The 23,067-nt window shown below is 66.1% G+C and overlaps 1 protein-coding gene across 1 annotated transcript in view; it reads left to right on the plus strand.

The window, feature by feature from the left end:
* The window catches only part of COL6A1 (collagen type VI alpha 1 chain), a 35,763-nt gene that overhangs the window by 6,152 nt on the left and 6,544 nt on the right, over nt 1-23,067 (plus strand). The window contains exons 6-29 of the mRNA XM_075934120.1: nt 34-54; nt 639-659; nt 758-802; nt 1,444-1,497; nt 4,183-4,227; nt 4,333-4,359; nt 5,188-5,214; nt 5,417-5,461; nt 7,684-7,737; nt 8,632-8,694; nt 9,436-9,498; nt 10,753-10,806; nt 10,889-10,924; nt 11,283-11,345; nt 14,916-14,978; nt 17,336-17,398; nt 17,971-18,033; nt 19,047-19,097; nt 19,185-19,220; nt 19,638-19,700; nt 20,818-20,883; nt 21,313-21,348; nt 21,873-21,909; nt 22,954-22,962. Of these exons, the coding sequence (XP_075790235.1) occupies nt 34-54; nt 639-659; nt 758-802; nt 1,444-1,497; nt 4,183-4,227; nt 4,333-4,359; nt 5,188-5,214; nt 5,417-5,461; nt 7,684-7,737; nt 8,632-8,694; nt 9,436-9,498; nt 10,753-10,806; nt 10,889-10,924; nt 11,283-11,345; nt 14,916-14,978; nt 17,336-17,398; nt 17,971-18,033; nt 19,047-19,097; nt 19,185-19,220; nt 19,638-19,700; nt 20,818-20,883; nt 21,313-21,348; nt 21,873-21,909; nt 22,954-22,962 (1,105 nt within the window). The remainder of the gene's footprint in view (nt 1-33; nt 55-638; nt 660-757; nt 803-1,443; nt 1,498-4,182; nt 4,228-4,332; nt 4,360-5,187; nt 5,215-5,416; nt 5,462-7,683; nt 7,738-8,631; nt 8,695-9,435; nt 9,499-10,752; nt 10,807-10,888; nt 10,925-11,282; nt 11,346-14,915; nt 14,979-17,335; nt 17,399-17,970; nt 18,034-19,046; nt 19,098-19,184; nt 19,221-19,637; nt 19,701-20,817; nt 20,884-21,312; nt 21,349-21,872; nt 21,910-22,953; nt 22,963-23,067) is intronic.

The following is a 23,067-nucleotide window of genomic DNA, read 5'->3' on the forward strand; positions in this document are numbered from 1 at the left end:
TGCTCACCGGGCGCTTGTCTTGTTCTCTTCTAGAAAAAGAACGTGGAACAAATGGTGAGTCCTGCGCTCCCCGGGCTTTCCCCTGGCGTGGCCCGGTCCGGGCCAGGCTGGCTCCCTGGGAGCTGCGCACAGGCTGCGCTCACACCCTGGCTCCAGTACCGCACCGCGAGGAATGCAGCGTGGCAGCCCCACCGTCTGGCCCGCCGGGTCCCTTCTCCTTCCCAGGCAGGGGAGCAAACCGGGCCAGGCCTGGAGCTCCCCGAGCCTTCCCTGCCCTCCAGGGTCTCCAGAGCTCTCGCTCAGGGGGCAGGCCCTGAGCGTCCTGCCCACGCCGGGGGAGCAAAGCGCCCAGCATGGCCTCCGTTGGCATTTGCTCCAGCTGCTGGGGTGGCCCCGGCCGTGCACCCGGCGTACCTTGCCATGCAGTGGAGCACGCTGGCGGGAGGAGGGCTCCTCGCACTGGCCACCCGTGCGGGGCGAGGGTCCAGCCTGCAGGCAGGGTAGGCCTGGCTCCTCTCGCCCTCGCAACAGCGGGAGTCACCGTCAGGGCGCCTGCCTGGGCTGGCGGTGGTGGGGCGGGGCGGCGACATCAGCCGAGCGGGGTGTCTAATGTTGCGCTTTCTCCTTCTCCCCGGCAGTGCTGCTCCTTCGAGTGCCAGGTGAGTGGGGCTCCCGGCCCTGCCTTAGCTCTCCCTGAGCGCCCCTTCCCCCAGGCCTGCGCCCTGGCCTGCCTCTCACCATTGCCTCTTTCTTGCAGCCTGCCAGAGGGCCTCCCGGGCTGCCAGGGGATCCAGGCTACGAGGTTAGTGAGCCAGGGCCCTGCTGTGCGAGGGGGGCACCAGAGCAGAGACCCGCTGGAGGGGCCATGCCAGCGAGCGGATGGGCCAAGGGGCATGCGGGGATCACAGCTGCGCTTGCCTGCACTGTAGGAGAGCCACGAGCATCAAGTGAACTCCAGTGGGACCCACGTGGCCGGCCCCGTGTTCCCCAGAGCCACCGAGGCCCTGGGAGCCCTGCAGCCACACCGGGTCCCAGGGTGTCACCTGTAGGAAAGCCAGCCCTGGGTTGGCTGGTCTCCCGGCTCAGGGGCCCTTGAGATGGGGCATTAGGGAGCCAGTCCTGGGGAGGAGCTGAGCACGCTCCGGTGAGCCCATGGCCTCAGTTTATAGTTTGCCGGGGCAGCACCACGATCTCCCAGAGCTGGAGGTGGCGCACGCTGCCCTGCCCGAGGCCTGCCTCAGGAAGCCTCCAGCTGGCGACTGGACCTAGACCAAGGTGCTCAACAGCCAGCCTGGCTCCACGTCCACAAATGAGCACGCTGGGGCTGCCTGGCTGGGGAGAGCCGCTCCCACATCGCGCCGGCAGGAACTCGGATCGCGAGGCGCACAGCGCTGCACAGAAAGAGACGTGGGGTCCTACGGCGATGCATATTCTGTGTTTCAGGGGGAGAGAGGAAAGCCGGGTCTTCCTGGGGAGAAAGGGACTCCTGGAGAGCCGGTAAGTGGGGAGGGGCATACACCGTGTTTAGGTGGGGGAGACTGCACGGGATGCAAGGCTTCCAGCGCCACAGCTTGTCTGGAATGCTCTAGAGCCTTAAGGGCAGCACTCCACTGTGGGATGGTGCAGCACACTCACCTCTGGCTGGGCTAACTCCATCGTGAGATGGTGCTAGACCATCTCCAGTTCTGGGCTAGCTCCTTTGTAGGACGGTGCTAGACTGGCCTCTGGTTCTAGGCTAGCTCTTTTGTAGGATGGTTCTAGACAGCCCCTGGTTCTAGGCTAGCTCCTTTTTAGGATGGTGCTAGACTGGCCCCTGGTTCTAGGCTAGCTCCTTTGTAGGATGGTTCTAGACAGCCTCTGGTTCTAGGCTAGCTCCTTTGTAGGATGGTGCTAGACTGGCCTCTGGTTCTAGGCTAGCTCATCTGTAGGATGGTTCTAGACAGCCCCTGGTTCTAGGCTAGCTCCTTTTTATGATGGTGCTAGACTGGCCCCTGGTTCTAGGCTAGCTCCTTTGTAGGATGGTGCTAGACTGGCCCCTGGTTCTAGGCTAGCTCATCTGTAGGATGGTTCTAGACAGCCCCTGGTTCTAGGCTAGCTCATTTGTGGGATGGTGCTAGACTGGCCCCTGGTTCTAGGATAGCTCATTTGTAGGACAGTGCTAGGCAGTCCCCTGGTTCTAGGCTAGCTCCTTTGAAGGATGGTTCTAGGCAGTCCCCTGGCTCACAAGGGGCATGGGGCGCTGTTGCTGGGTTTGCAGGCAGTAGCTGTTCTGAGCCGTCCGTCTGTCAGACGGCCAAGTGGCTTTGCCCAGCAGTGGCCGAGCAACCGTGCTCCAGAGCTGGCTGTGATGGGCTGCAGGAACCCTGCGGCACTGGGCTCCAGAGCAGAACGGGGTGAGAACGTCCACAGTCTGCTAGCTCGTCCGCCCCTTATCGTGAGCCATCTGGAACCGCTCTGCTCCGTTCCCTGCCTCCCGCGTCTCCGGAGGACCCCGCCAAAGGGGTCCTAGGAAATAGCGCCTCTGGAACCGCTGTGCCATAGGCCCCTCATGGCTGCTCTCCCGCCATCTTGCCTGCCCTGCCCTGCCCTGCCCGCTTGAACAGCCTGGCCGCAGTCTCCAGCGCTGTCAGGGACAGAGGACGACGCAGGGCGGGGCCTACCAGGAGGCAAAGCCGAGCCGCCAGTGTCATGTGAAAGAGATGGGTTGGCCAGTGTGACGGCGCGTCGGGGTCCCCCCGATCCTGCACCCCCTTAGCAGCCAGTAGAACAGGGAGGTTCATTGCTTCTCCAGGACACAGCCCAGCCCAGACGTGACGTGGCTACAGGAGTCAGGGGCAGGATTCCTCAGACCCCTTGGGGCAGGGGTCCATTGCCCCCCCCAACCCTCAGCACCCAGCTTAGCCCGTTCCCTTCGCTCCCAGGCCCTGCCCCCCAGCCAGGTCTCCACCTCCCTCCCTTTGTCTCTCCCCCTGGGAAGAGCTTTGCTATCTGCTCAGGCTGGGCCTAGGCGTCTGGGCCAATGTGCGTGTGGGTGAGTCCGTGGGAATCGCAGTGCGGGGGGACCCCAGGATACTGAGCAGACAGCCCCCCACTGCATCACAGCCAGGACCGGCCTTCCCACGACGAGGCAGCTCGGGCCCTGAGTCCCTGCTCGTCCCGGGTTCGAACGATGCCGCGCTGGCTCGGAGGAGCAGGCCCTGAAAGCCCCTTGGCTCCTGGGGGGTTTCCTAGGCAGGTCTGTGTCCGACTCTGCCCTGGGCGCCCAGGAGCTGGGAGCTGTCAGTGGCCTCAGCTGGGTTACAGCCGGCCGCTCAGGGCCGGAGCGTGTGGGGGGCACTATGGCAACGGTGCTGAGTGGTGACCATGTCTGAGTCAGCCCTTCGCCTCCTTGCTGCCAACACCGGGCCTGAGGCCCAACCCCAAAATAGCCAGTTTTCCAGCAGCCCGTTCCTCTGACTCACCTCGCCCAGGGATGCCCACGCAGCGTTGGCGCCGATGCCCCTTCCCGGGACAGACAGGACAGTGTTACGGGGGGGGGGGGAGTGTCAGCCACCAGCTCCGTTTGTCCCCCGCCCTTTCCTATGAGGCACATTTACTTTGGGGCGTGTGTTTCGCCCACACCCCTCGGAGCACAGGCTGCCGTGTGTTTTCAGCCTGGAAAACCCAGCCTGGGATATTTCCTCTCTCACGGTTTTTCTTCTCTGTCGACTAAACTTTCCTTCCAAGTCCCACCGGCGACGGCCGGGTGCTCCCTAACAGCGGACAGGCGACTCCCTGCGTGCGTGGGGAGAGGAAGTGCTCTGCGGGGCTGCTGGGATCCCCTTGTCGTCAGGCTCCTTCACGCTCGCTGACAGAGTTAGAACAAGGGCATGAGCACGGACAGACGGGCTCAGGCCCAAGGCCCATCTCGCCCAGGCCCGTCTGCCCACCGCGGCCAGTGCCCCGGAGGGAGGGACCAGACCCGGGAATCCTCCCGTGGCCCCTCCTGTCGCCTGTTCCCAGACGTCGGAGGGCGCCATGCAGGCCGAGCCAGGGGCGGTTCTGGGGGGACAGAGCAGCGCTGGGGTGTGGGGCTCTGCTGACTGTTCTAAACCCAGCCGCCACCTGCCAGGAGAGCCGGAATAGGCCCAGCGGTGGCGCGCGGGCTCCTGAGACTTCTAACCTGTTGGGTTTTGTCCCTAGGGCAAGCAAGGCGACCTCGGGCCCGTTGGCTACCAGGGGATGAAGGTATGTGCCCCGCCCGCTCAGGGCCATGCTGCTGTCACGGCTGCTCCCGCCGTGCAGCCGCGCACCCTCAGGCTCCCGCTGACTGGTTCTCTCCTTTCTCTTTAGGGAGAAAAAGGCTTTAAGGGAGAGAAGGTGAGTGAGGCGCGCGCTGCCCACACGCTGTCCGGTACCCGCCCAGGGCACGGCGGTGCCTGGCTTCCTCCTGCAGCCTGGAAACCGGCCTCTCGCGCTGCCTCCACCCTGCCACGGCAGGGCAAGGGGAGCGATCCACCACGTAGCCACCCTGGGCAGCTCCGCCAGGCGGGGGTGGCTTCACGCACGCCTGCGCGCACACACACACACACACACACTCACACTCACACACACACAGACACAGACACACTCGCACACACAGAAACGCACTCGCACACACACACTCACACTCGTACACACACTTTCACAGACGCACTCATGCGCACACACAGAGACGCACTCGCGCACACACACACACACACTCACACCCGCACACACACTCACACAGACGCACATGTACACACGCACACACACAGACACGCACACACACTCACACACACACTCTCACAGATGCACTTGTGCGCACACACACACTGTCACAGACGCACATGCACACAGACACACACACACGCACACAGACGCACTTGCACACACACAGACACGCACACACACTCACACACACACTCTCACAGATGCACTCGTGCGCACACACACACTGTCACAGACGCACATACACACAGACACACACATGCACACACTCACACAGACACATACTCACACACGTGCGCACATGCCCTCATGCCACGCCCAGCAGAAGGACCCGCCTTGGGAGCGAAGAGAAGCTGGGTTCTCTCTGGTCAGCTGGGCCACATCAGCGCCGGGCTCCACATGGCGGGAGGGGGCGTGACCTGTGCGCTGCCACTAACCTCTCCTCTCCTCCCCACACAGGGCTGGCGTGGCTCCAAAGGCGCTAAGGTGAGCGGCTGTGGCTGGGGGTGTTGGGGCGTGGGGCCTGCGGAGGGAGGGGTGCAGGGAGGGGCACGAGGCGGTTTTGGCAGGGCCTGGGGTGGTGCCCCCATCAAGGGCTACCACGCGTGGCCTGTGCCGGGGAGTGTGGGGGACTGGGACGCAGGCCGGAAGCGGCATCTCCACGGCTCTCTCTTGTCTCTCCTGCCAGGGGGAGAAGGGCAGGCGTGGCATCGACGGCATAGACGGCATGAAGGTGAGTCCACGGGGGGGCGCCAGCAGGGTCCCCGTTTACCCCCGAGCAGAGGCGGGAGGGGGTGCGGCCAGGCTGGGAGGCAGTAGGACTGCCGGGCTTTGGGCTACCCAGTGGGTGGGGGTTCTGGCGCAGAGTGAGGGGGGCTGGGGGCTCGGATTGTGGGACTGTGGCAAAGCCCAGTGTGCCGGGCCGGGTCTGGGCACCGCCGAGGGCGTCCGCTGAGGGCGAATTGCTCAGACGCTGGGCTCCGTACCGTCCCAGACCGGGGACCTTCCCAACAGGCCACACACCAGCCACACCGAGCGCTTCAGCTGCCAATCTGGCCAGCCAGAAGCCTCACGAGCAAAACCCCTCAGACACCCCAGCTCTCCCTGCGCCCCAAACAGCCCCAGGCCTGCACACGGGTGGGGGGTTATAGAATCCAACCTCACCTTCCCTGAACGGGTTCTGTCCGGTCCCAAGAAACCAGCCACAGTCCCCGGTCAATGTACACTCTGGATCTTACCCACAAGATCACACTGAGCCAGTCCTTTAGAATCTACAATCGAAGGGTGCGTCTAGACTGGCAAGATTTTGTGCAAAAGCGGCCGCTTTGGCGCAAAAACTTGCCAGCTGTCTACACTGGCCGCTTGAATTTGCGCAAGAGCACTGACTTTGTAATGTACAAAATCAGTACTTCTTGTGCAAATACTTAGAATCATAGAATAATAGGACTGGAAGGGACCTCAAGAGGTCATCGAGTCCAGCCCCCCGCCCTCAAGGCAGGACCAAGCTCCGTCTACACCATCCCTGACAGATGTCTTCCATGCTCCCACTCGGGAAAAAGCCCTTTTGTGCAAGAAGAGGGGAAGAACAGTTTTGCGCAAAAAAGCCCCGATGGCTAAAATGGCGATCAGGGCTTTCTTGTGCAAAATGGCGTCTAGACTGGCCACGGATGCTTTTGCGCAAAAGCACTTTTTGTGCAAAAGCATCCGTGCCAATCTAGACGTGCTTTTGCGGAAATACTTTTAACGGAAAAACTTTTCTGTTAAAAGTATTTCCACAAAATCATGCCACTCTAGATGCAGCCTAAAGGTTTATTACTAACTGTAAGAAAAGCCTGAGAGTGAGGTTGTTAAGGAGAATACGTTACATGCACCAATCTCCCAGTTCTCAGTGCAGGCTCGCAGCAGAGATGTTACAAACTGCTGGCTTAAAAGTCTCTGGTTACATCCTACGTCAGGACGGGTCCGCGGTTCTTCCCGGCTCGTTGTTCCCTGCGAGGCTGCATCTGGGATCAGGAGCTGAGCTCAAGACCGGATGGAGGGAGCCACATGGCACTTATATCCCTCCCCTGGCATCTCCCTGGCCAGAGAAGGTCACATGGTCGAGCGACCTATCCCTGTGTCCCAGGCTGGCAGCCCTTTGGCCCTGGCTGGTCTGCAGGTACCAGTCCCATTCCTGGGGTGTGTCCTGGCACCTAGAGCTTCACTGTCTCCTTGCTAATTAGCACAGCCACCGGCTGAGCATCCCTTGCCCTTTGCTCAGCCAGACAGAGGATTTTCCAGCCTCCACGCAGAGCACGTATTTCTAACTCCACACGCAGATCACACAGGTACATGCGCAGATCACACAGGTACATGCGCGGCACACACAGAACCAGCAGAACAGAAGCCCTGATGTGGCACCTCACACGGCCCCCTTTGTACAGCCTTTGGGGCAAACACCCCCACGGGTGCGGCAGCGATTGGGCTTCAAATCCGGTAACATGACACCACGCAGCCCCAGGGACGCGGCAGGCGGACAGGGGAGGCTCCTGCCCAGGCCTGGCCCCCCCACAACGGCACAGGCCCCTGGGGATCCATGTGCCCGTGAGGGGCCTGGGCCACGCCCCTCCGCGATTCCCCACCCTCTGCCCCTGCAGGCTGCTCTGGGGGGGCCCCGGCTCCCGGCTGTACTGTGCAGCCCATCACCGCTGCATCCGGGCACCAGCGCGTCAGCCCAGAGGCCTGTGCCCCTGGCCGGAGCGAAGGGTCTCCCTAGCGCTGCCTTCGGGGAGGCAGGGTTCCCCCAGGACTCCCTCCAGCACCAGCTTTCTCTGCAACCGTCACCTCCCCTCCAGCGGGGAGAGGGGCCTGGGACCTGCAGCCGGCAGCACCCTCGGGGGGTCAGGGCTGCCGGCCATGGGGCGGGGCCTGCTCGCTCCGCGGGACACTCACTGCCCGCTTTTCCTTCCCTGCCAGGGGGAGAGTGGATTCCCCGGCCTGCCCGGCTGCAAAGGATCGCCAGGCACTGACGTACGTAGGGGCGGGTTTGCTGTGCGCCGCGGGGACGGTGCTGCTGGCCGGCAGGGCGCTGGCGCCGGGGGCCAGGCAAAGCAAATCCCCGCGGGGGGCTCCAGGGAGCTGGGTGGCAGGGCGGCGTGCCTGGGAACCACGTGGGCGGGCTGGGGTCCTGAGAGGGCAGGTCCCGTGAGCCCTGTGTCCGGCGGGCTAACCAGGGTGGTTGCTGGCCCTGCTGGCCTGGCCGTGTGTGGCCGTGAGGGCGCTGGGAAAACGGGCTCATTCCAGAGGCTCGTGTAGCCCAGTGAGAGCTTTGCCCTCTAGTGAAAGCATCCAGGGCCAAGGAGCAGCCGGGAGAGCCCCGTGCCGCCTCTGGCGTTCTCCGCGGATGCTCAGGGGACGCTTTGCACGACAGCGGAGAACCCGACTGCTGGGCGCGGCACGGCCTGCCCACTGTGGGGGCGGACCCCCGCCGAGCCAGAGAGGGCAACCGCTCAGCTGCTGTGGCCCTCGCTGCTGGCGGGAGCTGCAGAGGAAATTCCAGGAGCAGGGGGCTTCTTGGGCGATTTGGCAGCTTTCCAGCGGTTGGCCCTGGGGGGGGGGGGTTACTATTCCATCAAGGCAAATCCACAAGCTGCTTTGGGCGACACCCTGGCTCCACAGGCACCCCCACCCCCGACCCTTCGGGCAGCGCGAGCCTGCATGTCGTCATGTGGCCGGAGAGCCGTGTGGGGCGTGTGCGCCCGTCTGCGCTGCCCCCCCTCCTCTCCCAGCAAGGGCTGGGGCCCGGGTCATGCGGCTGCAAACCCTGAGCCTTGAACGGGCAGGTCACGCTCCGCGGGTGGCCCTGCCCAACCCCCGGGCACAGCGCAGGGAAGCGTGAGATGAGCAGCTGCCTGGTTTTCACAGGGCTTCCAAGGCCCCGCCGGCCCGAAGGGAGACCCTGGATCCTACGGACGCAAAGGGAGCAAGGTGAGTCGCGAGTCGCCCCCGGCATGGGGTCGGCCACGCTCCATCTCCAGCGGCCCTCGCCCCACCTCTGGGCTGCTGGCAGAAGGGATTGGCTGTCACTCGCCTGGGATGGGGGACGGGAGGCGCTGGCCTGTTCGCTGCCTGCTGCCTGGAAGGAGGGGGATTGAGTTGTTGCGCAGAGCGGGAGGTGGCGTTAATTATTAGTTTCCTTGGCAAGCAAATCCCCATAGCGATGCGGGGAACAGTCCCCCCCCCCCGACCTCACTGCCCCCCTTGCAGGGCAGAGCCGGGGCAAATCCCCGTATCGACGCTGGGAATGGTGCACCCCCGGCCTCACTGCCCCCCTTGCAGGACAGAGCCGGGGCAAATCCCCGTATCGACACTGGGAATGAAGCCCCCCCGGCCTCACTGCCCCCCTTGCAGGACAGAGCTGGGGCAAATCCCCGTATCGACGCTGGGAATGGTGCCCCCCCCGGCCTCACTGCCCCCCTTGCAGGACAGAGCTGGGGCATAACTCAGGCTGAGCTCAGGGGCGCGGCGGGTGCCCAGCGCCTCTCGGAGCAGGCCCATGATACCCAGCACTTGTCCCTCCCCGGGGCTCGGAAAGCAAATGGTCTCCCCTTTCCAGGGGCCACAGGGCCTGCGGCTGCTGCGCGAGTTTCTCAGACCCTCCCCCTGTCGGTAAGAGACCTCCCCCTCTGAGGAGACCCCTGCCGCTAACTCGCTTTCTCTTCCCTCCAGGGCGATCCGGGAGCAGACGGGAAACCTGGCAGGCCGGGCAGCTCCGGGAACCCTGGCGAAAAGGTGAAGTGCCTGGGCAGCAGGCTGTCCCCCGCCCCTGCCCCGGGTTAGAGCTGCAGCTCCCCACCCAGGCAGGGGCAGGGCAGTGCTCCGCCCTGCTTCCTTCTCTGGGCCAATGCTGCAAAGCAGGGGACGAGCTGCTTTGTCACCGTCCCGGCAGCTGCACCAGGACGTGCTGCGTTTGTGCCCGTGGGGACAGGCTTGGTTCCTTGCACGGCTCCCCTTCGGGCCCAGTGGGGTCTGTTCAGGGGCCCAGACAGCTTGGCTCGCATGTTGCTGTCCTCACCCGAGCAGGGAGGTTCGCCCGGGCCCAAGGATGTACCACGGCGGGGCTCATTGGACCGATGTGTGCAGCGGCGGGCCCCGCTGTACCCCTTGGCCTGGTGGAAATCACACCCAGCCAGGAGATGGGGGCAGCACCCCAGCCCCAGCACCCATGGCCTTACCCCGCCCGTCGGCAAGAGGGGCCTTACCCCAGCCCCAGCACCCATGGCCTTACCCCGCCCGTTGGCAAGTGGGGCCTTACCCCAGCCCCAGCACCCATGGCCTTACCCCGCCCGTCGGCAAGGGGGGCCTTACCCCAGCCCCGGCACCCATGGCCTTACCCCGCCCATCGGCAAGTGGGGCCTTACCCCAGCCCCGGCACCCATGGCCTTACCCCGCCCGTCGGCAAGGGGGCCTTACCCCAACCCCGGCACCCATGGCCTTACCCCGCCCGTCGGCAAGGGGGGCCTTACCCCAACCCCGGCACCCATGGCCTTACCCCGCCCGTCGGCAAGGGGGGCCTTACCCCAACCCCGGCACCCATGGCCTTACCCCACCCGTCGGCAAGGGGGGCCTTACCCCAACCCCGGCACCCATGGCCTTACCCCACCCGTCGGCAAGGGGGGCCTTACCCCAACCCCGGCACCCATGGCCTTACCCCGCCCGTCGGCAAGGGGGGACTTACCCCAACCCCGGCACCCATGGCCTTACCCCGCCCGTCGGCAAGGGGGGCATTACCCCAACCCCGGCACCCATGGCCTTACCCCGCCCGTCGGCAAGGGGGGCATTACCCCAACCCCGGCACCCATGGCCTTACCCCGCCCGTCGGCAAGGGGGGCATTACCCCAACCCCGGCACCCATGGCCTTACCCCGCCCGTCGGCAAGGGGGCCTTACCCCAGCACACGGTGAAGAGCAGGCCAGCGGCGTGGGCTGCAGCCGCCGTCCGAGCCCGTGACTGACAGTGTTTGCTGTGTCTGGTTTGCCTGTGCAGGGACAGCCGGGCAGTTCTGGAGGCCCTGGAGAGAAAGGGGAGCTGGGGGACGAGGTGAGTCCTGGGCGCCTGGCGTGCGGTGGTGTGGTCGGCAGGCACGTCCGAGTGCGCTAACCCTGCTTTTGTGTCTGTGCAGGGACTGCCCGGCCCGCCCGGCCCTGTCGGAGCGAAGGTAAGAGCTGCACGTGCCGCAGTCCCGCGCCGGGGGGCCGAGGGGCTCGGCTGCGCCTCAGAGGGCTGGGTCGCTAGGGAGCCCCAGGCTCCGGCTGGTGGTGGCTTGCTCGCGCTGAGGCCAAGGGCGCGGGGTGGGTGCTCAGGGCGACAGGCTCGGAGCCTGGAAAGCCCCGACCAAGGAGCTGGGGGGATTTGTGCAACTTGCCCAGGTATTCGTGGGCCTCGCCGTGGCCCTGGCTCTGCCCCTTGGCCTCCCTTGGCAGCCCCTTGGCCCCCCTTCCTTTCCCACGTGGCAGAGGGACAGTCTGCCCCGGGCCCTGTGGGCTTGACCTGACTCTCTGGCCATTCCCCAACAGGGCCGCGATGGCGATCAAGGGCCGCAGGGCACGCCGGGCATTCGTGGGCCCCGAGGAGACGAGGTAACTGTGTGTGTCCCAGGCTGTGCCAGGCTCCCGGCTGGCTGGGCTGGCCACCCCACCCCCACCCAAGGGCATGAACCTGGGCAGGCAGGGAGCTGCAGAGGCTTGCGGCCCCAGGCCGGTGGCGTGCCACGCTCGCTGGGCGTTACGAGAGCCGCTGGGCTGCATGCCCGTCCCCTGCCGCGTACGCTGTCGTGGCCGCTGCTTCCAAGAGCCACGGGTCAGAGCCAGGCTGGCTTCGTGGCCCTGCGTGGCTGGGCGCCCTAGGCCCCCTGGCCTGCTCCGGGCCCAGGAGCAGAGCTCCGCAGAACCAGGGGAAGGGACCAGCACAGACAGAGGAAGGTAAAACCCCTCCAGCTGCAGAACTGCTGCTGGCTTCTCTGTGCTCGCTTGCGCCCCCGAGCAGCTGGGCCAGGGCGAGCTGGGGGGGAGGCTGCTTGTGGCAGCAGGTCAGAGGTACTGGGCCTCTGCTGAGGGGTCTGGGTGGGAATGGCCCAGAGAGCACCTGGCCTCGCAGGAAAAGGGGGTGCACGGGGGGGGCTGTGTCACTCAGCGCCCGTTTCCGAGAGGCGGGGCGCCGGTGGGAAAGCGGGGGATGGTGGCCGCAGGGTGACTCATCTGGCAGCCCTGGTCCAAATGCAGCATGCCAAGCCGGGCGCTGGCCAGGTGGTGCCGGGCAGGTGCGGGGGGCAGGATAGGAGCTGGCCGAACAGGCTCTAGGCTGCCAGCCACAAGACGGCCGTGCTGCTGGGCTGCCAAAGCCCCGCGGGTGGCCCCCAGACAGGCCGTAAGACAGGGCGGGCGAACCCCGGGCCCAGCCCTCGGTGGGACTCGCACCCGCTTGTTTTGCCCACGTGCTGAGCCCTTTAAGCCAGGGCCAAGGAGCCTGCTGCCGGTTCCTGTCTGCACGCGCCATGGGAGCAGCGCCCGCTCCAGCCGAGGCCTGCAGTCATGTGCGGCGCATTGCCGGGCAACCCCCCTTGTGCCCACCGCCCTGATACCCGTGGGACCCCACCGGAAACACGCGCTTGGGCTGACAGCCAGCCACCACAGCCGTCTGAGTCCGGCCTCCTGGCCGCTGTGGCAGCAATGCCGTGGCCCGCCTTGCTGGTGACACTGGTCCACGGGACAGGGATGGGCCAGCTGCCTCGGGTGCCGTCCGCGATCCGGCCCCGTGCTGGTTCTCCCAGGAGACGTGAGGTGCCCCTGCTCTCGCTGTGCCGCAGGGAGCCCTGGCGCCGCTGGAGCAGGCTGCCGAGGCAAAGGCTCCCGCACAGCAAGAGGAGGCAGAGCGGGGGTGCCCCGCTGCCCGGGGGCTGTCCCTAGCATGGCACAGAGCGTCCTGGCGTTACGGCCATGCAGGGCGCAGCACGGCCAGGGCAGCACAAAGCAGACGTTGTGGGGTTCTCCATCCCGCCCGTTGGGAACGGCCCGAAGTGCGATTTCCTGTTTACATCCTGTGTCCTGGGAACAGCTCCCCCACCACCGGGTGCGCTGCCTGCATGGCCCAGAGGCATGCGAAGGAAGCCACAGGAGGTGGCTAAGAGGCAGAGGCAAGTTTCCAAGTCTCTGGCCTGGCTCCAGGGATGAGCCCCTTGCCAGAAGCGTCTCCATCTGCATCCAGGGCCTGCTGAGGCCGGAGACCATTTGCTTTACTGCTTGGCCGGGCCCCATGGAAGCTTCTAGCGTGCAAACAACAGCCAGGCTGCTCCCGGGCCTGTCGCCCCGGCCGCTCGCCATTGGGCACGGTGGCAGGGAGGTGTGAGGGTGGCGGCAGATGAGCGGGCCAGTTCAAGCGAGGCCGAGGCCCCGGTCGGCGGGGGGGATGCACGGCTCAAAGGCCAGAGGAGCTGGAAGAAGGGGTGGTGGTCTCCTCCCGCAGCCGGGGGGCAGGGCGGGCGGATCACAGGACGGGCGAGAATGCACAGCTAAGGGGCACCGAGCTGCTGGGCTTTGCAGAGAACTGCTGCCCTGCCTGCATGGCTCTGAGTTCACAGAGAGACCTGGGGACGAAGCATTTCCCGGCTGTTCAGCGCTGCACCCTGCAGCCTAACGCCCGCCCCGCTCCCCTTGCTCCGCCATGGGCCCGCATGCAGGGCGGCACTTTCTGGGCTCTAGTTTTCTCCCTCGTGCAGTGCCCTGCCCTGCGCTTAGTCGTGGACGTCTGACACATGGAGCCACTGCACAAGGTTTCCTCGCTAACCGGCACTCTGGGACTGCCTGATGCTGGGCTGCTCAGTGCGGAGCCAAGGGGACCCAGCCCGGAGACTGCCCCGGGTGTGCAGTGACGCTGTATTGCGTCAGGTGGAAGGGGCTGGTCAGTGCAGAGCCGAGGGGACCCAGCCCGGAGACTGCCCCGGGTGTGCAGTGACGCTGTATTGCGTCAGGTGGAAGGGGCTGGTCAGTGCAGAGCCGAGGGGACCAGGCCTGGAGACTGCCCCAGGTGTGCAGTGACGCTGTATTGCGTCAGGTGGAAGGGGCTGCTCAGTGCGGAGCCAAGGGGACCCAGCCTGGAGACTGCCCCGGGTGTGCAGTGACGCTGTATTGCGTCAGGCGGAAGGGGCTGGTCAGTGCAGAGCCGAGGGGACCAGGCCTGGAGACTGCCCCGGGTGTGCAGTGACGCTGTATTGCGTCAGGTGGAAGGGGCTGGTCAGTGCAGAGCCGAGGGGACCAGGCCTGGAGACTGCCCCAGGTGTGCAGTGACGCTGTATTGCGTCAGGCGGAAGGGGCTGGTCAGTGCAGAGCCGAGGGGACCAGGCCTGGAGACTGCCCCGGGTGTGCAGTGACGCTGTATTGCGTCAGGCGGAAGGGGCTGGTCAGTGCAGAGCCGAGGGGACCAGGCCTGGAGACTGCCCCGGGTGTGCAGTGACGCTGTATTGCGTCAGGCGGAAGGGGCTGGTCAGTGCAGAGCCGAGGGGACCAGGCCTGGAGACTGCCCCGGGTGTGCAGTGACGCTGTATTGCGTCAGGTGGAAGGGGCTGGTCAGTGCAGAGCCGAGGGGACCAGGCCTGGAGACTGCCCCGGGTGTGCAGTGACGCTGTATTGCGTCAGGTGGAAGGGGCTGGTCAGTGCAGAGCCGAGGGGACCAGGCCTGGAGACTGCCCCGGGTGTGCAGTGACGCTGTATTGCGTCAGGTGGAAGGGGCTGGTCAGTGCAGAGCGAGGTACGGGGGGAGATGAGACCGCTGAGCAAGGGGCCGCATCATCACAGGGGTTATGCAGCCGGTAGCAGAGAGGCCCTGCCCCTGCCCGGATGAAGGGAGCCGTTGCTGTTCTCACAGACAGTGATAAATGAAACTCCCCGCGGGTCGCTGGAGCAGAGGGAGCCCTGCCGGCCGTGGGGGAGCTGGGCTGTCACCCGCTCTGCTGATCTGCCCCCTGCATGCCATCCCCCGGGCGCTGGCCCATTCCCCTGAGCCTTGTGGTCAGCCCCGTCTGGCTGCCCAGGGACCCGGGCATTGGGAATGGGCTCCCTCTTCTGCTGCTCCGCTCGGTCCCTGCTCCCCAGCCCTCACCCCACTCTTGGCTCCCAGAGCAGCTCCTGGAGTTTTCTGCTTTTCTCCCTTTTCAGGGGGAGCCTGGCCCACAGGGCGACCAAGGACGGGAAGGACCTCCCGGCGCGCCTGGAGATCCCGTAAGGACATGGCTGCTTCCCCCCGGGGCCGGGCAAATGGGGGCATGTCGGCTCAGACAGGGAGGCGGCAAGAGGTGGTGTGCACCCAGCCTGGACACGCACCCTCAAGGCGAGAGGTGGCGGGAGGGGCCGTGCCAGTGGGGAGACCTGGACTAGCCTAGAAATGGAGACTGGCTGGTGGTTGGGACATCGTTTCCGCCTGCTGGTGCGAACAGAGGCCAGCCCATGTGTTAGCAGATCTGGGCAGCCGAGCACAGAGTGCTAAGTCTGGGCCAGACCCCGCTGCTCGTACTCACCTGCCTCGGGCTACTGGGTGAGTTGGGTGGGACTTGGCTCCTGCCTCTTTAAAATGGCTCACTCTACCATGTGCAGAGACGAGGGCTCCTTGCTAAGCTGCATGAGTGGCAGCTACTTTGCAGCCAGGACCTGGGCCAAATGGCAAGCAGCCACGAGCCCAACAGCTCAGCAACGGGGCCAGAGAACATGGTGTCCCTGCCCAAGGCAGGGCTAGGCAAGGCTACAGACATCCCCCATGGCTAGGCCAGGAATAATCTGGGGCTGCCCAAGGCCACGAATCTGGTGCAGACCAGGGCTGCCCTCAATCCCGCCCTGGTTGCTTGGCAGTGGCATCATTCAGGCCCAGGGGCACCTGGGAATCTGGCTTTGTGGGGCGTGTCCGTGTGGACAGGGAGCAGGGCTGGAGATCCCCGAGGCCCAGCAGAGCCCCCAGCGCGGTGTCATTGAAGGCAGCTGCGTGGAGAGGTGCAGCGCGGGTGCTGGCACCAGAACCGGTCTGTAACGTGGAGCCAGTCACAGCGGGAGGGAGCGGGCGGGAGATGTTTTGTGCCGACCCTGGGTACCGACTCCAGTGAGCAGCAGGAAGGCTGGGCCAGACCCCAACATCCTCAGCTGGCCCAAGCTGTGCTGCAGTCGAGGCATTTCTCTCTCCTAGGTCAGAGGGCCCAGCCCGCTGGCGGCTCCGCGTTAGCTCGGTGCCGGTGCTGGTTCAGAGCGTCTGTGGGTGCCAGAGCCACGGGGGCTGCAGAACAGCAGTTCATTGGCGAGCGTGTTCGGCACCTCCCCCACCCTGCTGGCTCAGGCCCTTTGCAAAGGCTTTTGCCACAAGCTGCCCTTTCAAGGGGCTCCTGAGCACTCCCCAGCCCCTCCCCCATGCCAGCCACTCTGCAGCCAGACTGGCCCCTTCCTGCCCACGCTTTCCCTTTGGGAATAAAGCCAGACGGGATGGTCCAGTTTTCCCAAACCTACAACTGGAGCCTGCCTGAGCAGCCGGCTCCCGGGCACAGGGCTGCACATAGGCGGGGAGGAACAGTGGCTCCCGGGTACAGAGCTGCACACAGACGGGGAGGGACAGCCAGCTCCCGGGCTCAGAGCTGCACACAGGCAGGGAGGGGCAGCCAGCTCCCGGGCTCAGAGCTGCACACAGGCAGGGAGGGGCAGCCAGCTCCCGGGCTCAGAGCTGCACACAGGCAGGGAGGGACAGCCAGCTCCCGGGCTCAGAGCTGCACACAGGCGGGGAGGGACAGCCAGCTCCCGGGCTCAGAGCTGCACACAGGCGGGGAGAGACAGTTGGCTCCCGGGCACAGAGCTGCACACAGGCGGGGAGAGACAGTTGGCTCCCGGGCACAGAGCTGCACACAGGCGGGGAGAGACAGTTGGCTCCCGGGCACAGAGCTGCACACAGGCGGGGAGGGGCAGCCGGCTCCCGGGCGCAGAGCTGCACACAGGCGGGGAGGGACAGCCGGCTCCCGGGCGCAAAGCTGCACACAGGCGGGGAGGGACAGCCGGCTCCCGGGCGCAGAGCTGCACACAGGCGGGGAGGGGCAGCCGGCTCCCGGGCGCAGAGCTGCACACAGGCGGGGAGGGACAGCCGGCTCCCGGGCGCAGAGCTGCACACAGGCGGGGAAGAACAGCTGGCTCCCGGGCGCAGAGCTGCACACAGGCGGGGAGGGGCAGCCGGCTCCCGGGTGCAGAGCTGCACACAGGCAGGGAGGGACAGCCGGCTCCCGGGCGCAGAGCTGCACGCAGGCGGGGAGGGACAGCCGGCTCCCGGGCGCAGAGCTGCACACAGGCGGGAAGGGACAGCTGGCTCCTGGGCGCAGAGCTGCACACAGGCGGGAAGGGACAGCCGGCTCCCGGGCGCAGAGCTGCACACAGGCGGGAAGGGACAGCCGGCTCCTGGGCGCAGAGCTGCACACAGGCGGGGAGGGACAGCCGGCTCCCGGGCGCAGAGCTGCACACAGGCGGGGAGGGACAGCTGGCTCCTGGGCTCAGCGCTGCCAGCGAGACGGGGAAGAGTAGGGAATTCTCTTCCCTGAGGTCTCATCTTCCTTTCGCAGGGGGAGGCTGGCCTGATTGGACCCAAGGGGTACAGAGGAGACGAAGGACCCATGGGACCTGAGGTCAGTGTCCCTCCTCCTCGTGATGGGGGCCACGCACACCAGAGCAGTGACGGGAACAGTTCTCCCTGCCACCCCGCGGCCCTTGGAAAGCCCTGGCAGCCCTTGGAAGCGGGGACGGGGAAGTCGGGTTCCCTGCTCTGCAGGAACACATGGCCGGGCCGGGCCAGGATGGGAGGGGAACGTTTAACGTTTCTTCCCCAGGCCCCTCGGCCCGTTTTCTGAGCAGAGCTGCCGGCCGGAGAGCTGATCCCTGAGAGACCCTTAGGCAGAGCCCGTCTACACTGTGCTCCCGCCTGGCAAGCGGGATTGGCTCGTTCCCTGCAGTGCGCCTTGGGGGCTTGGCCCCAGCCAGGAGCGGATCACGGCGGGCCTGGCCTGGGGGACAAGGGACTGAGGCCGGGGTAAAGGTGCAGAGTTCGCTCCCCGGGCCCGTGTTCCTGGCCGTGCTCAGCCGTAAGTGCCAGGCTGGGACGGGGGCACCGGACGGCGCAGGGACACGAGGGGCAGCTGTGTGCTTCTGAGGGGCGGGTGCTGGGCGCTACCCCCGTGACCATTTCGCCTTCTCCCTGCAGGGCCCCAAAGGACTTCCCGGACCCTCCGGATTGCCTGGAGACCCCGGCCTGATGGGTGAACGGGTGCGTGGCCTTCGCAGCACAGGAAGTGCTTAGCGGAGGGTGTCCCGGGTGCCACTGCACTGAGCCCACGGACCTGCCCGTGGGGCTACGCTGATACCCCCGGCAGAGGAGCTGGCACACGGGTTCCCGCTCCCTGCATTGTGCACTGCGAATTCATTCCTGGGTCTGCCAGCGTGTGGCTCCGCAGAGACATCCCCGCGGGTGGCTCAGCCACAGACCCTCCCTTCGCCTCTGATCTCGGCTCTTCCAGCCGTCTCCTGTCCCGCTCCCCTGCTGCGCGTGGAACTGCGCCCCGCCCACTGCGACGCCACGCCAATAGCGCTGCCGTTCCCTGCGGCTATCCTGCTGCCCGTGGCCTTGCACTACGGCCCAGGGCCACAGAGGCAGCGAGAGCTGTCCAATCCGGGGAGGGGGAGCAGCCCACTTTCCGGGGCGGTCGGATCGATAGTAGGGCTGTCAGCCTGTCACCAGCCAGCCCTTCGCAGAGTCCTTTCCGTACGTCCACGTTCCCCCGGCCCCGCCGGCTGGGAGCCTCTCGCCTGGAAGATGCCTTGCACAGAGGGCCGCAGGGTCTGACACTTGGGGCTTGGGTAGAGCTGCCGGCTGCTCTCGCGGGGGGTGTATACCAGGTACCTGGGATCCCCCCCCCTTGCCACGGGCCATGCCCAGGGTGCCTGCTCTCGGAAGCGTGCCCATCGCAGAGACTCCAGCGGCGAAGGAGATCTTCGGGCTCCCCCACCCACGCACTGCAGAGACGGAGCAGGCAGGCGGCAGGCGGCAGGGACAGGCGGGCCTGGCGTTGGAGCGGGATTAGAGCCTTAGAAGGGAGGCAGCAACAGGGCGCATCAATCACTGGCCCATCCTTGACAGCTCCCACCCTGTTCCTCCCCGCGGTGTGGCCTGTTCCTCTGCAGGATCCCGGCCCACAGGGAGACACGGGGCAGGCTGGGCGGAGGGCGGGTGCCACATGGAGGCCTGAGCTAACTAGCGATGTGGTTTGCTCTCCCCGCTAGGGAGCGGATGGCATCCCAGGGAACGGCACCGACGGTTTCCCCGGCTTCCCGGTGAGTTGTCTTTGCCCCCCAGGAGATGGTTCCGTGGCTGCCAACGGAACCCAAGCCCCTCCCTAACGTGTGTCTCCCTCCTTTCAGGGCTACCCCGGCACCAGAGGGAACCCAGGCACGAATGTAAGTCTGCCCCTGGCTCTCCCGCGGCTCGCATGGCACAAAGCCGCCTGAGACACAACCCGCCGGCGGCCCCCACACGTGTTCACAGCTGGCCAGACGGCCCCAGAGCCCGCTGGTTGCCCATGGCCGGGAGTGGCCGGCCTGCCCCCCGCCCCAAGTCCATGTTTCCAAAGGCCGGCAGCTCCCAGGGATCACCAAAGCTGGCAGGAGCAGGCCGTGCGGGTGCTCAGGCCAACTCCCTAGGGGAATTTGTGGAGGCAGGAGGGCTCCGTGGCTCAGACGCGGGTGTGGTAACTCTGCACCGGCTGGGACTCCTCAGGGGTGTCCGTTCTCATGGCTGGCCTCAGGCTATGGGGGAACGCCTGTCCCGCCTGGACCTGGCTCCTCATTCGCCGCGCTCACGGTGTCCTCTTTCAGGGCACAAGAGGCTACCCGGGGCCCAAGGGCGACGAGGGAGATGCCGGAGACCCCGGACCTGACGTGAGTACGAGCGGCTGACATCATTTGCTTTCTAGCGGGCGCCGTGCCCTGGCGGAGGAACCGATTCATGCAGAGGGCGCAGCCTGCGGCGATGCTGGGACGCTGCCTGGCCTCTGGAGCGCCTTGTGCCTGTCGAGGGGCCTACAGGGAGGGGCAGCAGGGAGACACTAGCTCCCAGTAGGTTTGATCTGTGTGTCATCTGTGACGGCACGTCGGGGTTTTCCCATCTCCTGCATCCCCGTAATGGCACGAACAGACTCCACCAGCCAGTAGAATAGAGGAAGTTTATTGCTTCTCCAGGATACAGCACAGCACAGATGTCATCTGGTTCCAGGGCAAGCCTAGGATGCCTCAGCCCTCCCTTGAGATGGAGGAGACTGGGCCCTTAAATCCCAGCCCCTTTCCCTAGGCTGTCTCCTCCATGCTCCCAGACAGAAACTAACCAACTCCTCCAGCCCGGCCCCCAGACAGGGCTCCACTCCCCTTCTTCCCATTGTTCCGCTCCCTGGGAGATAACTGGTCAGACAGGTTGGAAGCCCCCTTGCATAATGACTCATCCCCTGCCCTGCTGGGCCGTGCTGCAGACAGCAGCCAGTGGAGGTCACCCACTGCCCAGCATAGCAACCAGCAAGGTACCCCCACTACGTCACACCATCCAAGCCACACTGCCAGGCAGCCTGGAGCCGGTGCCAGGCACTCCTTGTTGGGTCTCTTTCTCTGGAGCACAGGGCTGGAAAGGGGTCTGGGGCAGATAGCCGTGACACCGAGCTGGGGTGAGTGGAAGGCAGGCCGGGCTGGCCGTGCACCAAGTGAGCTGGCTGTTGGGCTGGTCATGCAGAGTGCCCCATAAGCCGGCCGCTGGGATGGCTGTGCACGAAGTGAGCCAGGCACTGGGCTGCCCTGTGAGCTGAGCGCCGGGCTGGCCGTGCACCGAGTGCCCTGTGAGCTGAGCGCCGGGCTGGCCGTGCACCGAGTGCCCCGGGTGAGTGACGTGAGCTGGCCGAGGAGGGGGCAGGACAGGCCCTTCGCTCCCCCAACACAACCCAACTGCCCTAGCTCAGCCAAGCCGCCACACCCCCAGCCTGCCCCTCGGTAACCACTTGTCCTTTGCTTGCAGAACCCCAGCCCTGGCCCCCCAGGATTGAAAGGGGCCAAGGGTCACCGCGGCCCGGAAGGCCCCCCGGTAAGTCAGCCCGCCCTGGGGCAGCGCTGGAGGGAACAGCACCGTGCGGGGGGGCTGGGCACTCGGAGCCCTGTGCTGTTCGCCTGGGGAGGGTGCCACGGCTCTGGCAGAGGGAGGGCCCAATCTCCCCCACGCCTGCGGAAGCCACTGTTTGCAGGGGAGCGTTTCGCCGGGCCCGTGGCGAAGGCTGGTCACGGGAGCTGGGAGCTGGCCCAGCCAGGGGCTTGGCTGCTCACGGTGCAGCAGGAGCAGTTTGGGAAAGCGCGTGGGGTGGCTTGGCCCCCCGGGCCTCTGCAGAGACACATGCACCTGCTCCACGCTCAGCCCCAGCGGCTCCCCCGGCTGCTCTCTGCAGCGTTCATCAGCCGAGCGCCTGGGGAGAGCCGCCCGGCTCTCTGGTAACCGCCTTCTCAACGCTTCCTTTGACAGGGACCGCCCGGACCCCCCGGCTTCCCAGGACCAGACGTGAGTGACCCGCTCGCTGTCCCTTCTGCCCTGGCAACCGCTCGCGGGAGCCACGTCCCTCCAGCGCGTCTAGCTCAGGGCGGGGCGGGCGCAGGGCTTCTCCGGAGGAGGCCAAACCCGGCCGTGTCGTCCTCCCTGCGTTCACATAGACACAGAGGTCTGGGGTCCCTCCCCCCTAGGGGAGCCCAGCAAGCACATGCCCTGCCCCCTCAGCGCCAGTGTGAGTCCCCTCACATTGGCCCGGACCAACAGCCCAGCCGCATTGTCAAGGAGGGGTGGGTGTGGCACCTACCGGCGTGGCCTGGGCGCTCTGACGGGCGGCGTGTCCAGTGTGTTAGGCCCTTTGCTCTAGCCAGACGGAATCCTCTGCCACTGGCCCATGAGCGGCTGTCCCCCAGTCAGTGAGAAATGCCATCTGCCCTCGTCCCCCCGAGAGCCCTGTGCCCACAGGGCAGCCGTCGCGCGGGGGCAGGCAGGAGCCGTCTGGGCCCGGCCCTTCAGCCTTTTTTCTCCTTCATTGTCAGGAATGTGAGATTTTGGACATCATCATGAAAATGTGCTGTGAGTATCCCGCGCCCGCTTGCTGTGTGTGGGGAGGGGGGCGCAGGCCTTGGCCACGGGGCAGTGACCAGCCAGACAAGCCCGTGCAACGGCAGAGACAGCCCTAAGTGAGCTCGGCCACCTGGCTCAGCTCTGGGGGGGCTGGACCCCAGCCCGGGGAATGGCGGCATGTACCCCCGCTGCTGGGCAGCCAGGCAGCTCACTCTCTGCCCGCTGCCTTGCAGCCACAGCTCCGCCGCCCTGCCCAGCAGCCACAGCTCCGCCGCCCTGCCCAGCAGCCACAGCTCCGCCGCCCTGCCCAGCAGCCACAGCTCCGCCGCCCTGCCCAGCAGCCACAGCTCCGCCGCCCTGCCCAGCAGCCACAGCTCTGCCGCCCTGCCCAGCAGCTGCAGGGAACGTGTGGCCTGTGCGTGCGGCACTGGGGGCCCTGCAGCTCAGCAGCCCGCCGGAGCAGGCTGCAGAAACCAGGACAGCCCCTGTGCTTCAGGGGGAGAGCCCGACGCCCGTTGGCTCGATGCCGTGCCCACAGCTGACCGAGCTGGCAGCCCCCTTGGCGCGCCAGCCAGGCCCCTCACAGCACAGGGGTGGGAGGGCCCTGTGCTCTGTCCCTTGAACAGGCACTTCAGGGAGCTCTGGGCACTGCCGCCTCGACAAGGACCCCCCCAGCTCTTCCCCCCATTGCGTCAGGGCCGGCCAGAGATGGGGACCAGGCCTGTCTGTGCAAACCAAGGTGGCAAGGGAGCAAGGTGACAGCCTGTTCCTGCAAAGTACCAGATGCCACCCCTGGCCTGCAGGCAGAGCCTCCCCCGGCTGGCCGGCCCCCGCATCTGGTTCTGCTGGGAGATTCTGGTTGGGGATCAGCTGGTGGTAACATGTTCCCCGCACCCCCCAAGGCCACCTCGCGGGGGCTGCGTGCGCTGGGAGCCGCGGGGCCCCGACAGCCCTGCTGTACATCACTCCGGCTGGGCGCTCGCTGCCCTGCGTGCCGGCTGAGATGACATTCCAGACGCGCAGCTGTAACTGCCCCCCCCCCCTGTCTTCCAGCTTGCTGCGGTGAGTGTCACTTTCCACACGCCGGAGGAATGTTCGCTGGGTCCATCCCGCCTCCTTCCTGCTCCAGCCCCCGAAGCCGCAGGAACTAGCCGGGCAGTCCGGTCT

Source organism: Pelodiscus sinensis, chromosome 7 (genome assembly GCF_049634645.1).
Source record: "Pelodiscus sinensis isolate JC-2024 chromosome 7, ASM4963464v1, whole genome shotgun sequence".
Classification (NCBI taxonomy): domain Eukaryota; kingdom Metazoa; phylum Chordata; order Testudines; family Trionychidae; genus Pelodiscus; species Pelodiscus sinensis.